Genomic DNA, 25,737 nt, shown 5'->3' with positions numbered 1-25,737 from the left:
CTGCACATTAGAATCACCTGGGAATCTTTTTAAAATCCTGATTCCTGGGCCTCATCCTCCAGAAATTGTTTCTTTGTTATGGGGTGGGGCCACAACATTAGTAACAAAGAAACAGAATTAAAACTTTATTGTGGGGAGCCACTACAGTGTTTTGGACAGGTTCAAGCCTTGGACTGATGAGAGGGCACAGTCCTCTCATTGCCATGTGCAAGTCCCAGCTTGGAGGGCAGGGCCCTCCCAGCACAATTATAGCCAACAGCTGTAACTGTAAGCTTGAACCTATGGTCCAAACATGTTGCCCCACGTGCCTGAGTAATGTAGGCTTGATAGAGTTCAGGTGCATGTAGTGGAGTAGGATTGAAACCCAGGAGAATGTTGTAAACATCTTGGTCACGCCCTTACTTTGCCTCGTAGCATCTGCTATAAAATAAAAGCATGGCTGTGGGCGTGGTCGCTGTCTCTCAGAGAAGCAACATCCCACCGAGACCCAGCTTTCATTCTCTTGTCTGTCTTTTCCAAGCCTTTCAGCTGCCCCCACTCAGGTTCACCCTTGGCTGTGCTGGTGCGGCACACTTTATAAAGATATGCCTCCATGCTCCCAGGGCGGGTTCGTGCCTCAAACCCCGCCCTTTCAGGAAACAGCTCCGGGAAACAGCTCGGGGGAGGGCGCAGCCATTGCCAAGACAACCCCTGCAGGACTGACTTCCTTCCGCCTGGTTGCGGTTCTGGTCGTGATGAACACGACCCAGGGTTTATATATATATATTTCTAGATCAAGAAGTTCTCTCTTTTACCATGTTGAAATTCCTATTGCTGAAATAAAAGCTGATTTAAAAAAAATCAAATTGAATAGCTAGAAAGACAGCTCGTCACTATCCTTAATACATTACTTGTTCCTTTATCAGTGGAATACATTTTCTATCACCATCTCAACTATCTTATTTTTCTTCTAATTTTAACTTTCGGTCATCCTTCCACTCAGTGAATCTTTAAGGGATAAAGATATTGATAGTTTGTTTAGGACTTGAATTGGCCTTGAGAATCCCAAGGTGGTCTTTACTGCCGACATCAGTCTTACCCTATGGGAAACATATATAGGGTTGAGCAAAGGTAGCTTTACAGTTGTGAGTCTGAGAAACAGTCAATAAAGCTGCTCACTAATCATAACCTGCATGTCTTTTTTTCCATAGGAACAACTATAAACCTACTTTTGCCCATTCCTGCACTAACGAGTGCTAGCCAGCATCTTCTGAGGCTCCCTTTCTCCAAGGGGCTGCTCAGGAAATATGGCCACTCCTAATTAAAATACGTTTAGCTTTTCAGCTTACCCTGGTGCTCTCTTAGCAGGAATGAAAGGGGTTTCATAAGGAGATTGGAAGTCTCTTCTTCCACACGCACAAAAATTGGCAATCTTTGTCCCCTTTGACAGCTGGTGGCATCTTTCTGAAAAGCTTTCAAATCATAGATCATTTCTTCATAATGAAACTGTGTGGCTCAAATACAGAGGGTTGAAATTCTTATCTTATGCTGCAGTAAAATGCTCTAATTTAGATTCACAAAAGGATTCCGTACTCTTTACTTTGGAGAGCTGTGCAATTTGCCCATAAAAAGACTGTTCAGCACCATTAGTGCATACCATAAGTGTTCACTGACATCATATTCATTAAGCAGCACATCCTTATGCATAACCTTCTCAACCTCGAATGTGTTTTTTCCCTTTGAAGAATGACGAATGACAAAGGGGCGAGGGAGCCCCCAAGCAATACTGTTGCCTTTAAGGATGAACTTGGGAACTTTAGCTTGATCCCCTCACAGGAAAACAAAAATCAGGTTCAATCCTTTCTTACCTAAGGCAAAGCTGTTTTTTGTTTGTTTGTTTGCTTGTTTGTTTGTTTGTTTCATGGCCAAGAGAGCAACCCCTGACTTCTGAGCATCAGAGACAGATCTTTGCACAATAGAAAAATTTCATGAGGGCAATGACCAGAAAATTCCTTAGATAACATTTACTAAGCACCTACCTATGTCTTCGAGCCTACGTTAGTCACTGAGGGTAGAGGTGATTATAGAATGTTAATACAACCCATAGTTTCTAACCTTTGATACTAAGTATCATCTGTTTCCTAACTTGATCTGATAGGTTTGGGGGAGGAAAGGAGAGGTGTGTGGTGAAAGGGAAAGAATATGGTAGGTAGTTCTGCTTTGTTTTGTTTTTAAGAGTGAAAGGGAGAAGGAAGAGTGAGGGAGAATTATATTGGGAACAATAGTTGCTCTTGGCAGGGGCAGCGACTAACCCTAGCATCAATTCCATTGCTACTCTGTAGTGTTCCTGCACTCACAATGACCTCCAGTTATTCTCCCAGATCTTTAAGTGTGGTAGGGCAGGCCCTTTCTAAATCTGCCCTCCTCCCACCATTTCCCCAGTTCATTCATACTTTTCTCAAACTTGTAAGATATCTTCTTGTTTCCATTGTAGGTACACCTGAGAGCCTGGCAGAAAAAGAACGGCAGCTCTCTACCATGATTACCCAGCTGATCAGTTTACGGGAGCAGCTCCTGGCAGCGCATGATGAGCAGAAAAAACTGGCAGCCTCACAAATTGAGAAACAACGGCAACAAATGGACCTTGCTCGCCAACAGCAAGAACAGGTGAGCCCTGCAAAGGGAGCTGATGAACTGGAGATGTGGAATGTGCCAAGCTCAGCGAGTAATCACATTGATTGGTTTATTTGTCAGAAGGGTGCCTGAAAAAAGAAGGAAAGAAAGAAGCCTGTTGGAAATCAGGTTCTTTGAGAATACTGAGGGGGATATGTAGAGGACAAAGAAAGGCATCATAGCAACTGGGCATAACTGAAATGATAACGTCTTCCAGAACATTTGCATGGGATCAATTACTCAGGGAAACTGATTCACATAGGCAGGCAGCACATAGACTCCCAGTGTAGCTTAACCATGAGTTTGTCACTTCTCTCTGGGCCTTACTCTTTTCACCCAGAAAAACAGGCTTCTGGTTTAGGAAAACTTTGAGGACCTTCTAGCCCACGGATCCAATGATTTTTCTCTGACTTTAAAACTAGGGTCACACATCTGTTTTCCCGGAATAGCCCTGGTTAATGCCTGTTTTCCAAAATAAGTATTAATAATCCCCCTTCCACTTGCAAAAGTTGTCCTGGTTTGGATGCTAAATTATATGGTCACTCTATTTATAGCACAGGTAAATCATTGAAAAATAATTAGCACATGGCTCCTATAAGAATTTTATTTCATTGATTTAGAAGTGAGAAAGAAGAAAAAATAGCAAAGTTTAAATGTATATGTTTTTAAATAAATCGCTCTCCCAAATGTTTTTCCTGTCTCATAAGAGTACATTAATCTAACACAGTGATCCTATAGAGTAGTCCCTGGTGCTTTAGATCAGACAGACCCAAATTAATGTGCAGTTTTTAGGAATCTGACATTATTACTGGAATTATCTTTTCAGTTAAATGTATTTTATAGGGGTATATAGAGCAATATATGCTCTGTTGATTTTAATGAGTTGTGACGTCTGGTATTTTATATGCTTGAATATTTGCCCACGTGTAGGAATATGGACTCAGCCCCTAATGGAAAATAACATAAAGGAACACTGTAAAAAATCAGAAGTTAGAATGTCATTTAGCCATCCAGAGATGACACAGTAATTAACTATTGACACTTGTGAATAAGCTAGCACAAATTAATCTTGACACATTTGCAGACGAGTGATATCTTACAGTGAACACTTTGTAATTATATTTCAAAATGAAAATTAAATGACACTTAAAACTAGGTTGTCATGCTCAATGAAGCGAGCATGTAGCTCAACCGATTGGCAAATAAAATTCAGAATTTGAGCCACATGGTGCTTATGTACCATACTTCACTGTGTCAAACCCACACGTCTAAAGTGGATGATAGTAATTGCACTGTGGTGTTCTAGAGGCATTTCTGTGCAGCACTTTATCATTTAGGAGGGACCATCAATATTAGATGCCTAGTGGTGTTTCACTGGTTTGCTAAGAGGAAATAAATATTCAGAGGATCCAGCATCTAAACCTAGAGTCACAGAGTGAGTTGTCCATTTCCTTTTTTAAAAACAATTTTTTAATTTAAATCATTTTTATTTTTCAATTACAGTTGACATATAATATTATATTAGTTTCAGGTGTACACCCCAGTGATTAGACATTATATAACTTACTAAGTTATCATCCCAATAATTCTCATACCCATCTGACACCATGCATAGTTATTAGAAAATTATTGACTATATTCCCCATGCTGTACTTTACATCTGCAGTATATTCTGTAACAACCAATTTATACTTCTTAATCCCTTCACCTTTTTTACCCATCCCCCAAAAAACCACTATGTCCTTTTCTGATTTGAATGGTGACAAGTAAAGTGGGCCTTTTCAATCTGATTAAATATCGTTTTCAGTTTGCTTATAAAGCTTTGGGAAGGAATGGTCCCATGTCTCAAACCGTTAGGGACAGTTTTGTCATGACTTCCAGAATGAGCTAGTCATTACCAGAAACCTTAAAGCAACATTTGGTAGCAGACTGCTATTTTGTCATCTTCTGTTGAATGAAAATCTGATTTGGGTGTTTCCCTCTGCTCTAGGCTAAAGCATCAAAAAGACTCAAAGCATAAACCTGGGGGTCGATACACACATGTTTTCACTTCCCACATTGCCCATTCTAGAATACTGGCTTCTGGAAATAGAAAAAAAATAGAAAAAAACAAAAAACAAAACAAAAAAACAACCCCATATCTATAACTCTTGCCTAAAGGGCACCACTAAAAGTTTTCCTAAGTCCTCCCTGGCCACTTTCTCTCTGGCTTTCTAGGTTGGAGTGTATTCTAAGGGGCATCCCCCTCAGCTCAGCTTTTAAGGCAATAAGCAGACTGATGCCTTCATGTTTTATAGTAAACACCACTATCTTAAAGAAGTTGTTTGCTCTCCTGAGGGGCAGATTCAGTCTTCAGTGAGGCTTGCATGAAGAGGTTAATATTTCTTTTCCTAGACCAGATGATGTGTTAGGACTTTGAATTTGATTGTTGGGTGAAGCAAGAGACTGTAACACAGTACCCTCAGAAGAGTAACTAGATAAATATTAAATTTTGTGTTTAAAATGCTTTGTACATTACATCATTGATGTACATTTGTAAATCAACAAAAAGAGATCTTTGTAACGATTTTTGACATTTTGCTGTGTTTTCTTGATATTCCCTTGGCAATATTTGTCTTATCAGTACTGAGAGTCCTTATGTCAGAAAAGGTTTCACCAAAGTCAATTGTATTATAATTAATAAAAAGTTCTTTCCTGTCTCTGCATTCAGATTTTACCTTTTTAGTCCAAATTAAGCTCTTTAGAAACACGTAGCCATAGTTTTTCCATATTTACTCTTCAAGGGTCAGATTTTGAAACTCCCATTCTTTCCAGGTAATGGGTGCAGATAGAGGAGTTGCTCACTAATGTACGAGGGGTAGTTCTCAACTGCAGATGAAGAGTTAGGGGTACACAGAGAAGTGGCATCTGTTTGAAATTTTCCTTTTCTCCAAATTTCTGGTTCTGCCTCTCTCACTTTATAGGAACTCTTTCACATAGAAGTGCAGTAAAGCATTCTTGTGATACCAGGAGAGATACCTGAGGTAATGGCAAAGGTGTAGTAAGCATTTCATTTCAACTTAATGTAACTTTATTTCTGATAGATTGCAAGACAACAGCAGCAACTTCTGCAACAGCAGCACAAAATTAATCTCCTGCAGCAACAGATCCAGGTCAGTGTATTTTATTACTCTTGTCTGATTATATACTCAGAGACTTTCCTCCTTGAAAATGGAATTTAAAATGCTGCAAATGCACCCCTCCCTTATAAACAGCACCGATGTAGTTACTATCAAGGATGTTGTGTACCATGGTATAAGTGGATGCAGGAAATATCAACTAAGTGGTGGTCTAAAGCATTCTTTTGTGACGTGATGCATATGCAGGAAAAAAACCTTATCTCTTTTCTTTCTGCCATTTGCCTGACAGAACCTAGTGGAAACCTAGTGGTTTCCAAGGTAGCATACACATGCTATTTTGATTGCCACAAACCAATTTCTCTTTGTATTTCACCATCTAACAGTATCATGGGGAGAAGCCTGTGCTTGTTTACTTGTTAGGATTCTCTGATTGGGCCAGTTATGAGAAGAATCTTATGACCTGGGAAAAGGTTGGTAATAATTGATTAGTTCTTTAACAGATATCAGTTGCATTTCTGTTAGATGATGCTGAGGGGAATATAAAGACGAATGAATAATTGTCTGTCTTTAGGAGCTTATAGTCTAGAAAGGAAGAATAACTTGTTTCTGAATCATTGTAACACAATTTAGAAATTCTCTTTTTTGTTGTGGCAGGGTAACACTGTCTATAGATCATGATGACAATGGCATGGCAAGGAATTTTGATTTCTGTCTTTCCTTTAGACACTTGGTGGTGAATTCAACTCACAGCTATTTGAGATAGGTAAGGGATTGGTCTCCATTTCTGAATAGAAACATAGGTATGGTTGTCTGGGGATTAATACTCAGGAATACCGATGCCAGAGTTATATGTACCCACCACAGCCTCTGTGGTTTCTGTTGGCTGCTGTGGCTGTTTTCTAACCACCAGGATCTGCAATTCAGCCTAGTTGGGGCAGTATATTCTGAATTACATGATTCCTTTCCTTGAGATTAATATTATTACACCTTCCTGTATTCTTAAGAAAACATTCACATAATATCGTAGCTTACTCTAATCTTCTTCCTTACTGATGAAAGCTAGTGATTTTAACGTAGATTCTGCTTCATTTTTGTTAATCATACTTAGCGTCTCAGGTAGCACTCACTGCATTTAAAATAATGATTAAGTGCCTGAAGAAGTACCTGTACCTGATTTGGCTATCTTCATGAGGAGGTTTTAACCAGTGGTTTGTTGTGGTGATGGTTGTTTTAAAATTAGTTCTGATTCTATATTCCATACCCAAGTCTATATGTTTCAAAGTAAAGGGTCCAAATGCAGAGGAAATGGAATGTCTCTGGTATTTTTGACAGCCAACCTTTACAATTAAATCTTGGAATAATTTCTCATCCCAATATCTCTTTTATAACTCATGCTGAGATACTTAATTAAATAACTGTCCAGGTGTTCCCTTGTTCTGTCCTTATTAGAATTTTCAGTGTGTCTCCTATTACTAAGGTCAAGATTTTTAGCCTGTGGCTTCCTACATTTTTCTCTAGATCCTTCTCTAAGAACTCAGTGGGTGTTAAATAACCTGATCATTTAATTCTCTCTGTTTCTCATATTTGTAAAGTAGGAATGGAAGACATTCCCCATGTTCCCATATCAGTTACTTATTATTAATGTTTTTACTACTTCTTTATTACTTACTTCTTTATTGATTTTGAATATATTTCACTTATTCAATGTTGTTTGTATTAAGTGACTATTTTAATTGTGGTACTGAGGCTCTCAGATGAATAGCAACCAATTCAGAGTATTTTTATGAAATATTATTGCTGTTTATTGATTAGATGTGATTTTATAGTCACAGCTTGACTATATGAAATTGATATCTTTTTCAGGAAACTCGAACTTGATCTTAAAATATTACTCACCAGAATATTCAATGTGAAAATATAGGAAAATAGTTGGTCTAGGTTTTCTAATAGAAGTTTAATTGCTTTTTATATTTGTGGATATTTCTCACTGTTGAAATTTATAAAAATTGAAGCTGATCAGCACTTGATCTCAGGACTTTAAGTTATAAAATCATAGAGAGATTTAAAGTGTCAGTTATATTCATTTTAGAAATGTAGGATTCTTTGTAACCAGAATTCACATTGTAAAAAATAAGAGGTAGCAATAACCTGCATTTACAGTTCTCTTTTCTGAGCTACTCTTCACTGCATAGCATGTCAGTATTTATCTTATCAGTATGAAACTATTTACAGAATTTTTCAAATGCTGAAAAATACTCGTTACACAAGTATTTGTCTCTGACACTTAAAAAGCGGTGTTTGATATTACGACTTTTAATTATTTTTTGAAAGGGAATGGGTTAACTGTATTTTCAAAAATGGCTTTTGACAAGCCATAGACATGATCAAATTTAGGAGAGAGATTATTGTTGAGCTAATTTTTAATATATATGTTTTTGAGCAAAATATGAGACTTATGAGATGTTTGGAACATTTTTTTTTCTATCATGAAAGAAACATTCTCCCTTTTGAAATCAAAACATAACAGAGTAAAATAAGATAATAAATGCAAAACCCAACTTCTCTTCTGAAAGTAAATGAATACGGAGACCATTTGCGCAAGTTTGACATTTTATCTTTTCTTAAAAATCTTGAGTCCTAGAACCTATTAGCTAATATGGTCAGCAAGATTGAGCCTTGGCAATTGACTATGAATCATGAATGTCAGGTGATTATAGTCAAGATTATTTTTCACATCTAGTTAGAATACTGACTTCTGAATTAGTTTTGTTGTTTTGGAATTTGCAACCTGTAATAGAAAGAAAGAAAAGAGTGTCTAACCTTTGGTAATAATACATCTGGGCCTATTATAATGAAAACCTGAATGGTTTGCATAAATTTAAAAGCAGGATTTTTCATTAGAAATAGGAAAAGGCACGAGGTAGTATTGTAATGCTATTTCACAGGCTTATTTTGTTTGCACTAATTCAAAAGTTATATATGCAGTTAAATAATTTCATTTATATAATTTCTTCCTTGAATATCATTTTTAACATAATTTGCCTTGGTAAAACCTAACTGAAATTTTAAAGGCATACTTTTAAAACCATGTAGACCTTGTTGAAAAAAGTAAGATGAATGATTTTGTGAACTAATGTTTTTATTTTTTTGATGAGTCAGTTTTTACCATTTAAAAAAATCAGGTTAATAACTAAACAATTATTAAAATGCTTTAATATTAACAGATCTTTTAGGAAGCTGTTTGCTTAGTGAATTCAAATCCCTCTGCCTGTGCTTGGGGGAAATGGTGATTCCTCTAATTTGTTACATATTAAGTAATTCCTGCCATGTGAGCCCAGAAAAAGTTAGATGTTTTTGCTATTTCTAGAACAAATATAGCACAGTTTTTATCAACTCTATGAAAAGCAAAACTAATAAATCATGGAATATGGATCCTTGGAGTTGGAAATGTTGAGTCTCATGCTATAATTCCAAAGGACAGATAACTGCCTCAGTAATTTCATTCCCCTTCTTCCACCCATTGCACTATATGCTACTTAGCTAGTCTCTTGAAGAATTTTATTTATGAGTTATGTTGATTAGAAAACAAAATTTATTTTTAATTCATTGGACATATGAAAACACAGTATTTTAATCAACTATTATATATACAGGTGGGCAAAAGTAGATTTACAGCTGTAATACAAATAAATAATACAATCTTACCTAATAATAGACAAACATGTAAATTAACTGTCCCTCCGCTATGCTCACCAGCCAATCAGGAGAGTATGCAAATTAACCCAACAAAGGTGGTGGTTAATTTGCATACGTAGGGGCAAAGTGGCGGAGCAAAGACTGAAGGCTCTGTCTGTCCGGAGCCACGAAGACTGAAGGCTCCGGCCGGAGCGAAGGCCTGGGTCCCGGGTGCCAGAGGAAAACCGGTGCGGGCAGTCAGGGGAAGGGAAGGCCTATTGCACGAATCTCTTCGTGCAACGGGCCTCTAGTAGGTAATAAATAATAATATAAAAATAAACTGTTTCAGGTGTTTACAACTGAAAACATACTGTTGTCCACCCCTGTAAGTCTAGTCTAAGCAAACAGAAAATATTTTATAGATCCTGATTTTTTGCTCCATCCATATAGTTATTCATTTACCATCATTTGACCATGTCATGGTTTTTCAATCCAGAGAAGATACTCTTTGTGGACACAACACACCACATTCTTTGGTTTTGATAGCATGTCAGTAGGAACACATTTAATGATGGCATTTTACTGCTAGAACCTAATCTTTGCAAGAAAATTCAGCTCATTAAAATATCTTTGTGAGAAACTTACTTCTGCAGGCATGAATGGTGTTATCTAATTAGCCATGTCTGTTCAGACCCTAATTTTAGTGTTATTCAAGTGGCTTATGTTGTGTGCTATACAGGGAGTGTCCTTTCTTCATATCACTGACCGAACAACAATGGTCTCTTAAGAATGGACTGGCTCATTGGGATTTTATTTGGCTTGCTGGGTCAGAGCCAATGATTTAGTCAACTCACACACATCCAGCATCTGAGGTGTAATTGTGAAACTTGAAATGCTTAGCTCTTTGTTAATCTTTATGGTTAATATACAATTTTAACTGGCCTCCCCTCATATTTTAATACATTCCTTAGTTGGTGAACTCAGTCGGTGGAAGGACTAAACTAAATGCCATTGCTGCTGCTTTGCAGATATACATGGTCTTGTCCAAAACGTTCTCTTTTAAAAGCTGTAGTCTATGCTGCTTCTGTCCAAAACCAATTCTTTGTCTATTCAATGATGCCTCTTTCTTCTTATGGGTATTTGAGTAATATTCATACATAGTGTTTTCTATTTTGGTTATAATCCTGTGTGCTATTTGTATATGTTGTCTCTGTGTGTTTTTCACGTGGCAGAAAACCATTAAATGTGTGTTCTTCTTTTTTCCGATTAATCTGGAGATGTTAATATTATAAACTAGGAGGTGATTGTTCTTAAACCATTAAACAGAATAATTTGAGATGTACTCTCACCTTTTAAGAGGATAAACCTGGCCTTTTGTTTCTTTCAGTATGATTAACTACAGGCATTTCTGGTATCTGCTGAGCAGAATAAGGACTCCCATTTATGTGAAGTAGTTGTCTAAAGATCAGAAATAATTACTTTATACATTAGCTTTCATGGCCTGCATGGCCTGGTTAATTAATTTTTTGCTAGGATAATAATAATAGATATATATTTGGAGATATGCTTCATCATTAAGTATCTAATTGACCTCTAATTTTAAGAGCTGGACCTTGCCTTTATTGTCTTTTGGAGATGGCTGACGTGGCAAGCGGAAAACCTGAGGAAAGTCAGGAGCCTTCCAGTCTCACATAGTCCCTCTGTCTTATGTCGTATCTCTTTGTTAATTGTATTTAGCATTGATAAACAAAAAGCAATTACAGTGCTCCTGTTTTGGCTCTAGCGAATAGTCCTTTTTTGTGTGTTATTGATCAGGTAACTGATCTCCTTCTAACTGCCTCTGAAAGGACCAAATAAACCCATTGGAAGTAATGTGATACTTCTGTTGGCACTGTACATGTATCTGATACACTCTTGCAATGAAATGAGGGTTATAAACAAAGCTTAGAAGTTGGGATTAGCCCCCAGCTTCAGCAAGCCCTTAAAATATTTTGTAATTCTATCTTCAATCATGAATTAGCCAGGAAAAACAGACCCTCTCTCCTCTATTTTTCTGTTGTATGCTGTTTTTAATTGCCCACAGGCAGGAATCATGAATTAGCCAGGAAAAACAGACCCTCTCTCCTTTATTTTTGTGTATGCTGTTTTTAATTGCCCACAGGCAGACTGTTGTGATCTTCTTTGGAAGTTTAAAACCAAGATAAAAAATGCAAATCTAATTATTTTTTTTATGTAATCTAATTAACTTTTAAAGTAATGATAGATGCTCCATAGCTCGCTTCAAACATTTTAATAGTGAAATTTCTGAATTATAAAGAATAGGTAAAGCTACTATACTTCATGAATAGCAAGGGCCTTCACAGCTAAAAATATAATTATTACTGTGGGTCGGAAACTTCGAGTTAGTTAATCACACTAGACTGTTTGTTAAAGTTGGGAGTGGATCTAGAAATAAGAAGAGGTGGCACCTATGAGCTACTACATGGAATTATTAATCAGCTTGCTATCTGTTTTCTAAATGTGGCCTTATGGCAAAGATCTCATTCAGCAGACCAGAACTGGTGTGAATTCCAATACTTTTCAGGGGCTATCCCTCAGATTCTCCAGCCCCCTTTAGGTGACCCTTTCTTCTCTATCTTATCTGCATGAGCTTATCTCTCAGATTCCACACCCCAGCTCTCTCTCAAACTAGTGATACTAAGAATTCAGGGAATCCAAAGTCTTTGCAGCTTTCTGGGTTTAATGAAAGAGGGAGGTTGTCTTACCTCTTCAGAGGCGGGAGAGTATGGTGAAGAGTGGGCATAGGATCCAGGTGGTGCCAACATGTGACATTACGTAACAGTGAACCAGACCCCCATGGAAAAGGTGTCTCTTCTGTTTTGTTCTTCATCTCTCTGACTGTACTGAGGGCTCAGTGTAGTGTTAGTCTTTAATACCTTTTAGGATGTGCTAATCTCTCTTTGTAGGAGAGAGAGAGATCATCTTAGTCTGGAGCCTTTGGAGGCAATCATGATTAACTAGAATTTAAATAAAATAAAACTTTTATTCTCATGGTTATCTGGTTATCTTCTATTTATGACAAGTGATTTTAGTTTTCCACTTGAGGGAGTGATGTAAAGTTTCCTTTTGAAATAAATGTAATAGCCCTCCCCCCCCAAAAAAAAGGCAATTTAAATAACAACCTTAAGCAAACAGTAATTGGATACTTGAATGAGGCAAAAATTATGAAGGCAGTTCTTTCATAATGGAATTGTGTGAAACCCTTGAAAAAGCACTGCACTAACAGGTGTTAAATGTCCCACCTCCTCCATGTCTTCACTTTCACAGAATGTCGAACTTGAAAACATCACCTCCAGGTCTTCCTGATTCTCATTCACTGATGCGGGGAGGGTGGGTCCAGCTATTCCTGTTGGATAACAATACATTGAGTTTATCATTAAGATAGACTTAAAAATAACCCTGAGATTGTCCCCCCCACCCCCTGCTTTCTTTGGCATTAAAATGCCCTTTCTGTTTGTGAAGTAAAGGTGATAATAAGTGCTATGTGCTTTGTTTCTTTTGCTTTCCAGTAACTTTATTTGGTAAAATGAAACATTTCCAAATATATGTAAGTCCCCACTTTTGTGTTTCTTTGAAATGTCTTTGAAACTCTTTGAAACAAATCCTTTACTTTACACAAGGAAACTGAGGCACAGACCACAGACTTGTCCAAGCTTAAAAGCTAAATATTGTCAGAGCCATGAGTGGAGCCCAACTTTCTGGACTCCGAATCTAGTCCTGTTTTTAACATTCCAGGTTGTGTCTCAACTTGCCCTTTTTGTGACTTGAATAAATCTTAGTGCACTTTAATTTTCTACTTTGCAAAATGTGGATAATAGTATCTAACATCTAAAATCTCATTATAGTCCCTTTATCTTAAAGTGGGGAAAAAAAGAACATTTGTTATAGGAATCAGTTTATACCCCAAAACTACTACAGCAGTGAGTACATACCCACAAGGAAAGAGATAAAAAGAACATAATTGGAATCTTTTTGTAGGTTAGTATGAAATGTATTCATGGCTGAGTGACTCATGGTATTTACATATAAACTCCTTAGATAGTTAATTATATTACTTTCTGGGGGCTTTAAAGTGTGATGTCTCTCTATGGAAGGTCAGTCACCTTTAATGTTAATACGTTTTTGTGCAGCTACCTTCTCCAGCTGACATAGTGACAGCATTTGATTCCAGTGGTTCTCAATCTTGGTTGTACCTTGTAATCACTTGGAAGCCCTTTAAAAATACTAATGCCTAGGTCCCATTCCAGAAATTCTGGTTTAATTGGTCTGGGTACAGTCCCAGATGGTGACTGTTAAAAGCTCTTTGGATGATTTCAGAGGGCAGTCAGGATTGAGAAATCCTGCTTTATACAGTGTAATGCAGATTAAGTTATTAAATGTGAACTCTAAGTTCTTTGGACTATCTATCTATTTATCTATCTTTCTACATATCTACCTTCCTACCTACCTATAGATAGAGGTTTGGGTCATAAGCAAATAATTCTTGAGCAGTTGAAATACACTTTTGACCTTGGTTATAGCTATTTTACTTAATAGCTAGAAAGCATATAATAGATTATGGTTCAAACAGTTTTAATAAGTTTAGTTAGGTTAATAACTTGATTTTTATTTATTTGTAGGTGTACTGGAAAGATAAAAATGTGTTGATATCAGATTTGTGGCTTTGGGAGAGATATCTAAAAGTACAACATAGTTTTTCATAATTAGATAAAATTTTTTAGAAAATAAATTCTCAGATGCCATTTGACTTCTGTTATCTAAACAGAATGAATTTTGACCCAGGAAATCAACCTATTTTTTATTGTGTTTAAAAAATATTATCTATGTAATTGACAACAGTTTGACATAGGTGAGGGATCTATGAATGTGACTATACTTTTAAATTACGTGTACATATAAGTAGAAGGTATAGAGGATAAGATGCATTGTTTCAGAGTGTGTTCAATTGAAAAATTTTGTAGAACCAGCACAGGTATTGGAGACAAATAAATCAAGATTTAAATTGCAGTTATCCTACTTATTAGCTCTGTGATTGTTTTGCTACTTACTAGCTGTGAGGTAATTACTTAATGTCTTCGAACCTGAATGTCATTATTCCTAAAAGATGGATAATATTGGTACCTTACTAGTTGATTAGAGATCATCATAAAAAGCCTCTAGTAAGTGCTGAATGCATAACATCTATCACTATTATTATTGGTGTGACTATTGTTGTTCTTACATACTAAGTAAGGAATAATTTCAGAGACCCTTATAAACATACATGAACATATTTTGTATCAGCATGTGTAGGCATGTTTGTATCTATAGACACATACTAGTCATAATTAGAACTCACAAATTTGTGATGTGATAGGATAGTCAATGTGGATACACTTTGATCAATTATTATCATCACGATAATCTAGAGAGAAAAAAGAACAACAGTTTTCTCTGGCTACGAAGTGGGAGGAATTTCAGTTGTCAATGAGAGGAAAAGTAAGGTTTATCAGGCACTCAGAAATGATTGGCTAAGAATGAGCCAGAGCTGCCTGGAGATTGTCTAAGAGGAAGTATGGCATTTTATTCTGGAAAATAGGGTCAGATTCTGACCTTTCACACTAAAATGGGCTTTTCTATTAGATCAGTAGTGCTTGTGAAGTTAGAGAGATAGTAAATGAACCTCTCCAGTTTATTTTATAACCTTAAAAAAACACACAGATGAAGTTATGTGATGTAGCAGCACAAAATGCAAAAGTCTTTCTTGTTTAAAATAAAGTTGTTCATATAAATCTTATGTACGCCATCTCCTGTAAGTCAAGCATTTGCCCCGCTTTTGTGAATTATGTCTATACTTAGAATTTAAGAAGTTAAACAGTATGCATACCAGACTTGAGAGATGGGAAATAAAAATTGATATACTGTGTGACACTTGATATAGCACAGGGAAATATTTTTTAAATTCTGAAGGGATGTACTGACATAACCATTTTTAATTCACATAAGGTAACTCCCACTCAAAGTTATTAATGTTTAGAGTCAAATATTTTTACTTGTTCTAAATAAAAGAAAATAAATGATGCAAACGGTGTAATGCCTCACTGTGAGATACCAAATTCATTTTATCCACCACCCAATCCATTAAGAATATGTTAAAGTTGTAATATTTAATAACAAAAGTTAAGGAACTCACAGGTCAAAGTAAAGGATAAAGTCCTCTCTGTCAGGTCAAGGTCATGACTTTTGTTAAACATATACTTTGCTGGAAGATTTTCCTCTTAAAACATATACAGATGAATTTGCTATGTGGCTGGGATTAGGGCAGATGGAAAGGGCTTTCAGTGAGGCTGACTTGGCTGTTTGAACATGTTGACAAGGTGGACAAACTATTCTAAAGAACTCCAACAGGCCAGGTGTATTTTGAACTGTAATAGCATCCTTCATTTCCCAGCCATATAAAAGTTGGTTCCTACTTATACATAGTTGTATTATTCATAGGAAAATGGGGAGAGGAAGACCAAGAAAACTAATTTTAGTTTCAATGGATTGTCTAATAACTTTTGTCCCCTTTCAAAAATTGTGATGAAATCAGAGTCCAGTTACCTATGCAGAAAAGCATTCCTTCTGTACTATGATTCGATAAAAGATGAAGTGAGTCATAGTTTGGTGATTTTTAAGCTGGATGTGGCAGAATCATTTGGTGATGTACAGAGAATTAGTGAAGTACAGGGCACTTCAGGATTAGTATAATTGAATGGTGTCTGAGGAGGCAATGAGGGACCTGAAACGTCAAGGAGAGGAAGCACCTCCAACTGTCGGTTGCGACATTTGTTTGTCCTAAAGGACCTTTTTCATTCTGTGGCTGTCAGCTCCTCCTTCATCCTCACTTGCCCTTCACTGGGAATCATAAATGTCATGATAGCTCTCAGATAATCAGTTTAGTAGTTGGAGGTTGGGGTTTGAAAAAAATCAACATGGAATCAACATGGAGTTTGAAGGAATCAACATGATGGAGAGGAAGAATGTGCACCTGGAAAGGAAACTATCACCTTGCTTAGTGATGAGTGATGGAGGTTTAAGAAAAGGAAAAATTAGATACAAGTTTTCCTCTCTGCCATCCTCAGTGTGATTCTTGTAATGGGTGTGCAGACGGGTTTCTAGATTTTATGTTTGAAGGCTAGATGGAGTGAAGACACCATTAGATGACCTGGTATTCTTCGTATGTGGAAAAGCCCAGAGGAATAAGCACCTGTTAGATAGTAGTATTTATTATTGGGTTTAGCTAGAGCTTAGTCTTAGACTATCAGGTAAACCAGGTGAGAAACATAATGGTAGAACAAACACATAGTCTACTTTTGGAAGAATTTTCTAAAAATTTATCTTTTTGTTGAAAGTATTGCAGATGTCCCCTCTTTTTCCCCATGTTGATCCCCTCCTCCTCACTCCTATCCCCTCCCCAGGCTTTCATCCCACTATTGTCTGTGTTCATGGAAGAATCGTAGCTCTTGTTTGGAATATCTATAATTCAAAGGTGAAAACCAGGGCAAAGCAAAATAAAGTTGGGCTCTTGAAGTTGGCATCCACACAACAGCGGTTTTTCTGTTAAGATTGTTGGATTTTGTGCAATTGTGAACTGTCAGATACATTAGTTTCTGACAGGGCCCTTTCATAGACTCAATTTTAGAGTGGAAGTACATCCTTGGAATTCCTAGTGATTCCTTGTGTGAGGGAAGTCCAGATGATTGGCAGTCCAGTAGAAGAGGTAATCTGAACACCATGTTTGGGACCTTGGCCTCCGTGTTGATACAGTAAGACTGGGCCCTGGCTGTAGAGACTTAGATTTGTGATACACTGTCTACTTCAGGTGGTTAAGAGTACAATGTTTACGGCAAATGTCTTTGTGTAGTAGAATTATAGTTAAAATATTTTTTTCTTGTTTTAGTTTACTTCAAAAATTTTTTCAAACATATATTGCTTTTGTATAAGAAAAATATTATAAAAATCACTCAGTTTATTATGGTATATGTATGTGATGAGCTGTTATAGACTTTAAAAATTATATTCATGATTTGTGATAATGTTTACAATATAACAATAAGTGAGAATAAACCCTAGAACACAATCATGTAAATACAATAAACTATCTAAAAATAGGCATTTATAAAAAGACTGGAAGAGAATGCATTGTAATTATTATTAGTTTATTTTTAAAAATTCAGGTAACACAAAAGGAGCAGGCAATTATCCTTTAATTTTGTGATCACCTCTGGAACAGATGTGATCACCAATAGATCACCAAATCTTGCACTTGACTGTCATATCTGATTTCAGGTTGCTTAAATACAGTTTCCAATGAATAAAAACAAGGTCTTCAGATAGCTGGAAAAAATATGCAGCTATAGATCTTACCAGTGCTTTCAGGCTATTTTACTGATATCTGTGCCTTATCCATCTCTTACTCATTTTCCTGAGCAACTTTGTTCAGGACACTGAATTAATTCCACAGAATTGTATGTTCCAAGCCCAGGAAAAGAGAAGACAAGGAGATGATTGATTGCTAATCTACTTTCAGCAGAACTTGTTCTCCTTTCTATTGAAGGTCCCAACTGGGAGACAAAATAGTATCACAGAAGTGTAGCCTGGCAGAAAGAAGGCTAGATGTGGATTCGGGATGTCTGTGCCTTGTCTTTGTTTTGCTAGTGACTTACATGATCTCTGTCTAATTATTCTTCTGCACTAATTCTCACTTTCCATATATTTAGAACAAGGATCATTATACAAAATTATTGCTGTAATTCCTTGTGACTCTGACCTCCTGTGATTCCAGATGACGGGAATTAACTCCGGTCCTTAGAAAATGGAGAGCAGTAGGTAGTCTTGCCTACAAAGCTTTCAGGCAAATGTCATGTTTGGCCACAGCATAAGCCATGTCCACTTAGCAATATTTGCATTTTAAACCATTGAAAGGTTTTGAATTATGAGGTCAAATTCATGTTTGCTTTGTGGGGTATTGTGATGGCTTGTTATGCCTGCCACATGAAATGATAGCGACGGGGGTTTTTAGAAAAGCACATTTAAGGAAGAGGGCCCTATAAATGCCTGCTTTCAGGCCACACCTAGCACATTTCTGTAGCCAATGACAAACTCCTGGCATCGGGGCTGTATAATGGAAAGGGTGACACAAACTTAATTTTCGTGTTGCAAGTGTAATATTATAATTTTTTTTTGGGGGGGGGATCCTTATAGCTTTGCAAAGTATTAATTGCAGGAAATTACAGCATATTCTAGTGAAGTATTATGTCAGCGGCATATATAGCATATAACACCTTTTCCTAGTCTCTCTTGTTTTCACCCCAAGTGTTGCGTTTCATTTGAAAAGAGATGTGTTAAGTAGTTAGAACTTTGTCTGACTGTGGGGGTGGTGCTGAGTGTGGCTCAGACTGTCTGAAAACAATTAAGCTGTGAAGGGGTGATTTCTCCGTTATGCTTCCTAGAAGTGGGTTTACTGCTTGAAGCATAATGTTGATGTGGATATTCTTTTGGCCATTTCCTCATTTCTAGCTTGTTAGGTTTCATCTTCTAGTCCTAATAAATTTTCCAGCTACAATTTATTTATTGGGTTGCAAGATAAAAAACGAGAGAATTTCATTTCTGATGTGTGGTAGAGTTTAATATGGCTTTCCGATTTCCTCCCATTTTGTTTGAAGTAAATAGGGTAATTACTCACTAAAATTCTAATATCTTTCAGGGCTTTAGGGATGAATCTAAAACAGAACTATATAATGTTTTATTTAAGCAAATCCATGTTCTTATTAGGCGGTTCACCTTAATGTCATTTTTCATAAATAAACTTTGTTTTATTTTTTTTCAAGGGTTACTTAATTAATTTTGTTGTACTACCACAGCCTGACATCTGCATCTGCTAAGGCCTGCAGGATATGATTTGTGGTTTAAAAATAAAAATAAATTATTATTTGAAAAATGGTAAATCATTCAGAAATGATACATAAAAATGAATGTAAAAGAGTCCGATGTGCTTCTGTTTTTGTTTCCTTTTATACTGAGCCACATGCACAGTTATGTGTTTGCGCAAAGCATTTGTGCCAGTCATACATCTGATTAATATCGAACTGGGTGTGAGCCTGTTCTGCAGAATCTGCTGCAGCGCTGGCTTCTTGAACTGCTTCTGGTCTCCATTAATTGCAGGGCTTCTCCATACAACCATTGTGTAGATCTGGTTTTACTTATCAAGTGTAGATCTGCTTTTTCTCCTCCTGCCGAGTAAGGTGAAGTGCCTTGAGCTACCAGCTTCTTAGTATTTAGGGGTTCAAGGCATCTTGGGGATTGAAGCTGTCAGCCCTGGAACCCCCAGTGTTTCTGTGCAAAGATTAACATTGCTAGAGCAAATCTTTGGTATGTTTGCTCTACATATAATGCAGTCTGGTTAAGCAAGTATTTTACTTTTTAATAAAGTCTTTATTTGAATAATTATGGACATATACTCATTTCCCCACAGCCCTTTCCGACCCTCTCTTCTTGGGATAAGAGTAGGTCTAAACTGGTTGTTTGTTTTTCAGCATAGCCTTCATGTTTTCTCTCAGGGGAGGAGGAGGCAAGGGAAAGAGGTAGGGGGACAATACAGAGAAGATTTCTATTTAAAAAGCAACGCTGCCTTTTCTCCTTAAGAAGGCTCTATTTTTTTGGAAATGAGAATGTGTGAAGGGGTATTTTTGTTGGGTCTATAAGAAGGCCATTTCACTTTCCTAGTAAAAAGAGCTGGCTGTTAAGTAGTAGTTTTAACCTCCACCCTAAAAAAAACATGTTTGGCTGCGTGTTCCAACCAGGCAAAATGTGTTGAATTTAAATGGGACAGCAAGCCTATCCCATTCTGGTCCTCTTGTTGTTACTGTTGTTTTTCCCAGAGCTAGCTTCTGAATCTAGGTTTAAAAGCAGCTGGGAGATATACTGGTAATTCACAAAATGGGTGTTCTAAGAATATAAGAAAGGTATCTGGGACGAAATCTAAGGAGATACTGCCTCTTCCTTTATGCTACCAGTGTTTGGGAACATTCTCATTACCTTTTTGACTGAAAAAAGTCTGATTACATTCTGAAAACAAACAAACAAACAAACAAACGTAGGTTTTGTGTGTGTGTGTGTGTGTTAATTTAACTAACTAGCTGTGAAGTTGTATAAAAGAAAACACTTTGAAAAATGGTCAGAGCTCTCATGTATTAAGCAGAGCAGATGAAATGATTTATTGGGTTTTATACGCATTCTGTAAAGGGTAAGCATTGCTAACAGAATGAGTGGCAGCCTCTGGGAGCTGAACAGGCCCCAGGGACTAGTCTTTGTTCCTCTGGTCTTGACAGGCATGTGTCTCTGTTAAATGAGAGCTTAATTTCTCTCATATGTGAACAATTTCCAAGCCCAACAAAGGCAGCCAGGATGGGAGCTATTTAAAAGAACCAGCACAGGAGGAAGCATTCTTGAAGAAAAGGGATGCTAAAAGGCTAATTACTCACCATGGCTTAGCAACTATTTTATTTTTCCCTGAGCAAGGTTTATTAACATGGATCTGCCACTTTTTAAAAAAACATAAACACACATTAGAATTACAAGGTTATATTTTTATTCTTTGTGAAATAGCCATTTGCTGATCTCTGCTCACTGAAAAGAGGTGCCCCCATCAGCAGTGGTGGTGTATATCATGGAATATTAATTCACTAGAGGGGGAGGGGAGAGGCTAATATACTTTGGATCCTTTCTCTCTCAAATGGAAGGAATTTAAACTATTTACTAAGCAGCATCCTTGGCTACTGTGAACCCTTTCTTTAGATGGTAATTGCTTAAAGTGTAGAGGGGATTTTTATTTCAACATTTTCTGTGGGTGTTTCAAACTACGATTTGTTTAGTTTGCCTCGATTTCCGGACTCTGCTTTCTGGGGAAAATTCCATATTGTTAAAGAGGCATATGTAGGAGGTTACAGGTATATCTCCACTTACCTTGTTTTTGTAAACTGGATTATTTTTCCCTTTTGACTTGTATTATAATCCTCATTAACACTTTATCTTAATTCTTGACTACTGATCTTTAAATTTCTGTACCTGTCCTTTCAAGCTTGAAATTTTTTTTCAGTAGGTAATGACCTATAAATAAACATTTAAATGTATTTATATGACAACTATTATATTATAACTAGAGGCCCGGTGCATGAATTCGTGCACATCAAAAGGAAATTAATTAGAAGAAATATTTTAATATTGCTATTCGCCCTTTTTCTAGAATAGAAGTGTGAACCAAATTCACGATCAACAATGACAGATCAAAACACACACATGTGATTGGTGCCAGCGAGAGCTTTATATATATAAACTTGCTTAAGTAGACCTGCTTTCTGATTTAGCTAAACTTTTTTCAGCCCAGTGAAGCACCCCAACTTCTCTTTCAGGTAATTGTCAGCAGCACAACAGTATATATCAACACAAAGCAGATTATTATTATAGATCACGCAGGGAGAACAAAGAGTAGAATATTTAACTGCAGCAGTGTTTGACTATATTCTGTGCAGTGAGGAAACCTGAAGTCATTTTCAAGGTCCATCATTTCTTACTTGGGTCAAGTTTATAAGCTTTCTAAATCTTCGTTTTCTGACTAATGAAAAAGAAAATAGCATTCTACTGGGTCTCCTGTCTACCTACTCCAGGACTCCTGTGAGGATCAAATGAGATGAGGCACGGGAAAATGCTTCACAGACATTTGGTTAAAGTGTAAAATGTTTCCACCTGGCTATAAAGCAAGTGGTGTTCCTGGGCTGCAGAAACTCCAAGGAGGCTAGTTGCTAGGGAGAGGAAGCCGGGTGTTGCTACGTGATGCCATTACCCGGCACCCACAGCCACCATTCCTGGGCTGGGCTGGGCTGTGAGCCGTATTTTGTGCCATGGTGTCTCAGCAACATCGGCTGTGATTTGGTGGGCTGTTGCTCTGGGGTGGTGGCAGGGCCTGTGTCCCACTTGGGGAAGCCAAGTGTTGCCTTGTGGGCACCAGATCCACGATGCCATTTATTGTTAAATGGCCAGTGTGCATCATGGCAGCTCCTGCATTGAGCGTCTTTCCCCCTGGTGGTCAGTGCGTGTAATAACGACTGGTCGGATGGTTGGACATTTAGCACATTAGCCTTTTAATAGATAGAGGTAAGAGTACTTAAATATGAGCAATAATCACCTTTTTATTTATCTGTTTTGAATGTTTTTATAACAGACACACCAATTATTTAAGTTGTTCATAAAGAAGAATTTTGAAAATGAACGGTGAACTTATAATTTATTTTTTAAGTATATTTTTATTGATTTTTAGAGAGAGAGGAAGGAAGAGGGATAGAGAAATAGAAACATCGATGACAGAGAAACATCATCAATTGACTGCCTTCCACACACCCCCTACTGGGAATGGAGCTAGAAACCCGGGCATGTGCTCTGACTGGGAATCAAACTGGTGACCTCTTGGTTCATGGGTTGACACTCAACCACTGAGCCACACCATGCAAGCAGAACTTATAATTTTTTAAAATATTTTTTATTGGTTTTAGAGAGGAAGAGAGAGGGAAAGAGAGATGGAAATATCAATGTTGAGAGAGAATAATTGATTGGCTGCCTCCTGCATGCCCCACACTGTGGGGGATCAAGCCCAGGCATGTGCCCTGACCAGGAATCAAACCCTGACCTCCTAGTTCATAGGTCGATGTTCAACCATTGAGCCAAGCTGGTTGGGCATAGTACTTATAATTTCTAATGAACACGCTAAAATGAATATTGAGGCCCTGTAGCCAAATTTGCTCTTGGTTTATTTTAGAACTAAAAAAGGTGACCTAGGTTTTCTTGATGATCACTAATAATTTTCTGAATGACCTTTGGCAAATCACTTTATCTCTAGGACCTCAATTGCCTTATATGTAAATGAAGGATTTCCCCCCAAATTCTGAATTTCTATGTTTTAAGGTAAAAATGGATCTCTGAAATAAAATACATAACATGATTGCAGAGTACCTACAATGAATTTGTTTAAAAATCTCCCCCCAAAAACATTATTACATGTCTACATTTACATTTTTTAATATAGAAATATCAGGACATCCTCCAATATGGTACCTTGACTGCCATAAAGCCAGACGTGCAGTATTATCTCTTCATGGGAACAAGAATCTACTGGGTATGACAGGCTTTGTGTGGCATAGTAGAAAGGGTGGGAAAGCTGCAGATTTTATTTATAATTATGGACAGCTGACAGATAACTCTTTTGCTTGTATCTGATTATCAAAGAGGCCTTTATGAGTGGAATCAGATCATTTCCACCTGTGTGGTTATTTCTACTAGTATATAGATAGCTCCTGAAAGTGTCTGAGCCTTGTGTATAGCCACGGTGATCTAACTCTGAAGGAGAATGGGGTGGTATTTTTATTAAGAATATGAATTGTTGACTGTGTGACTTCAAGAAGAAAAAGAAGTAAGTCATTTTCTCCCAGGTGGTTTTTCTTAGCATCTTTGCTTGCTACCCAGAAGTACTGTGGTTTTCATAAGAAGCCATGTTTTAGTAGAAATAACACATGCCAAACCACTTAAACTAATGACTAAGCCATCTTTGTTCCTGATTTGGAGTACATTTGAATATGAAAAACAGTAGGATCTTCAGAAATGAGAGCCAAAGAAAATTCTAGGACCCTTATTTCTGACATGAATTAATTCGATTAAGCTTGCTTTCCCTTTTTATTTAGGGTGTTATCCAAAATGAACAGTTAATATCATTTCTTTATAAATTGCCCCTCTCTTTATATTTCCTGTTCTTAAAAATGAATAATCACTTCAAGTCATACTCAATACCTGTTTTTCCTTTATGCATCATAGAACTACAAATTCTAGTCCAATTCACCTCCAAATGTCTTATATCCATCTTCTGTTTCATTCCTAATGTTACTAACATGATGTAGGTCATCATTACCTCATGCCCAAACTGCTGAAATATAGTCTTAAACTGTCTCTTCACCTTCAGTCTACCTCGCTCCATTTCACATTGCACAAATATTCTTCCTAAAGCACACTTTTCATTGTATTTCTCTTCTGTTCAGAAGTCTCCAATGGTGTCTTGCTGCCTGCTATTTTTATTTATTTAACAAATTTTCATTGAGCACTTGTGTTTCTGACACTTTTCTAGACTTTGAGGATATGGCAATCTACAAAAATCTCTGCCCTGCTGAGCTTACATTCTAGTGGGGGGAGGCAGACATAAATGAGAAAAGTAAAATTATAGCATGTTATAAGAATTGCTATGGAGGAAAAACAGAAAAAGCTGGAGGAAAGTGGGAATGAGATACTGCAATTTTAAATAGTATATTTGGTAAGTCCTTATGAAGAAGGTAATATATGAGTGAAGACCTGAAGAAATTTAGGAAGCAAGTCATGTGGCTATCTGAAGTAAGACCCTTCCAGGTACAGGGAATAGCATATGCCAAGACTTATAGATCAGGGGAAACAATCTCTAAGGAACATTAATGGGCAAGTATGGCTAGCAGTAGTGGGAGTAATTTTGGGGTGTGAACAAAAGGGAAAAGAGTAGACCATAAGAACAGAAGGGGCCTTTTCACATCATTTAAGGACTTTGGTCTGTAAATTGGATGGGAGGCCATTGAAAAGAATGTCATGATCTGATGGGTTTTAACAGAATCATTTTGCCTACTGTGCTGCAAATAGACTGAAGAAGGCAAGAGTAGAAACTTGAGAGGTCAGGAGAAGGCTATTTAGGCAACTTGGACCAGAGCAGTGGACATAAATGAGAAGTGGTTAGATTCTAGATATATTGTAAAAGTAGAGCCAAAAAGATTCCGAGTGAAAGGCAAATAGGAAAGTTAAGGGTGACTTTAAGGATTTTGATCTAAAGAACTTTAGAAATGGAGTTGCTATTCACCTAGCTTCTGCCATTCATTGGGAAAATTGTAGAAACAGATATCTACAGAGGGTGAGGGTGAGGGATTGTGGTAGGAGGGGTGCAGGGAATATAAGGGGGGAATTGGAAGTTTATTGTTGAATTGTTAAGTTGAAATACTTATTAAAGATTCAGGTGGAGATGTTGAAAAGGCAGTAGGACATGGAACTCTGGACTTCGTAAGAGAGATAAGGACTAGAAATGTGTATTTGGGAGTGTCAGTGTGGATGGTTTGGTAAAATTCAAATTCTTAGCTTGAGTTTCATGGTTCTCCAT

At 37.1% G+C, this 25,737-nt stretch overlaps 1 protein-coding gene across 18 annotated transcripts in view; it reads left to right on the top strand.

Annotated features, from left to right (window-relative positions):
• The window catches only part of SOX6 (SRY (sex determining region Y)-box 6), a 384,360-nt gene that overhangs the window by 196,436 nt on the left and 162,187 nt on the right, over positions 1 to 25,737 (top strand). For all 18 annotated transcript variants that reach the window (XM_014530922.1, XM_014530923.1, XM_014530916.1 and 15 more), the window contains exons 5-6: positions 2,474 to 2,646; positions 5,736 to 5,804. In XM_014530922.1, coding sequence (XP_014386408.1) covers positions 2,474 to 2,646; positions 5,736 to 5,804 — 242 coding nt within the window. The remainder of the gene's footprint in view (positions 1 to 2,473; positions 2,647 to 5,735; positions 5,805 to 25,737) is intronic.

Source organism: Myotis brandtii, unplaced genomic scaffold, assembly GCF_000412655.1.
Source record: "Myotis brandtii unplaced genomic scaffold, ASM41265v1 scaffold782, whole genome shotgun sequence".
NCBI lineage: Eukaryota > Metazoa > Chordata > Mammalia > Chiroptera > Vespertilionidae > Myotis > Myotis brandtii.
This window is presented reverse-complemented; position numbering and strand designations above follow the sequence as displayed.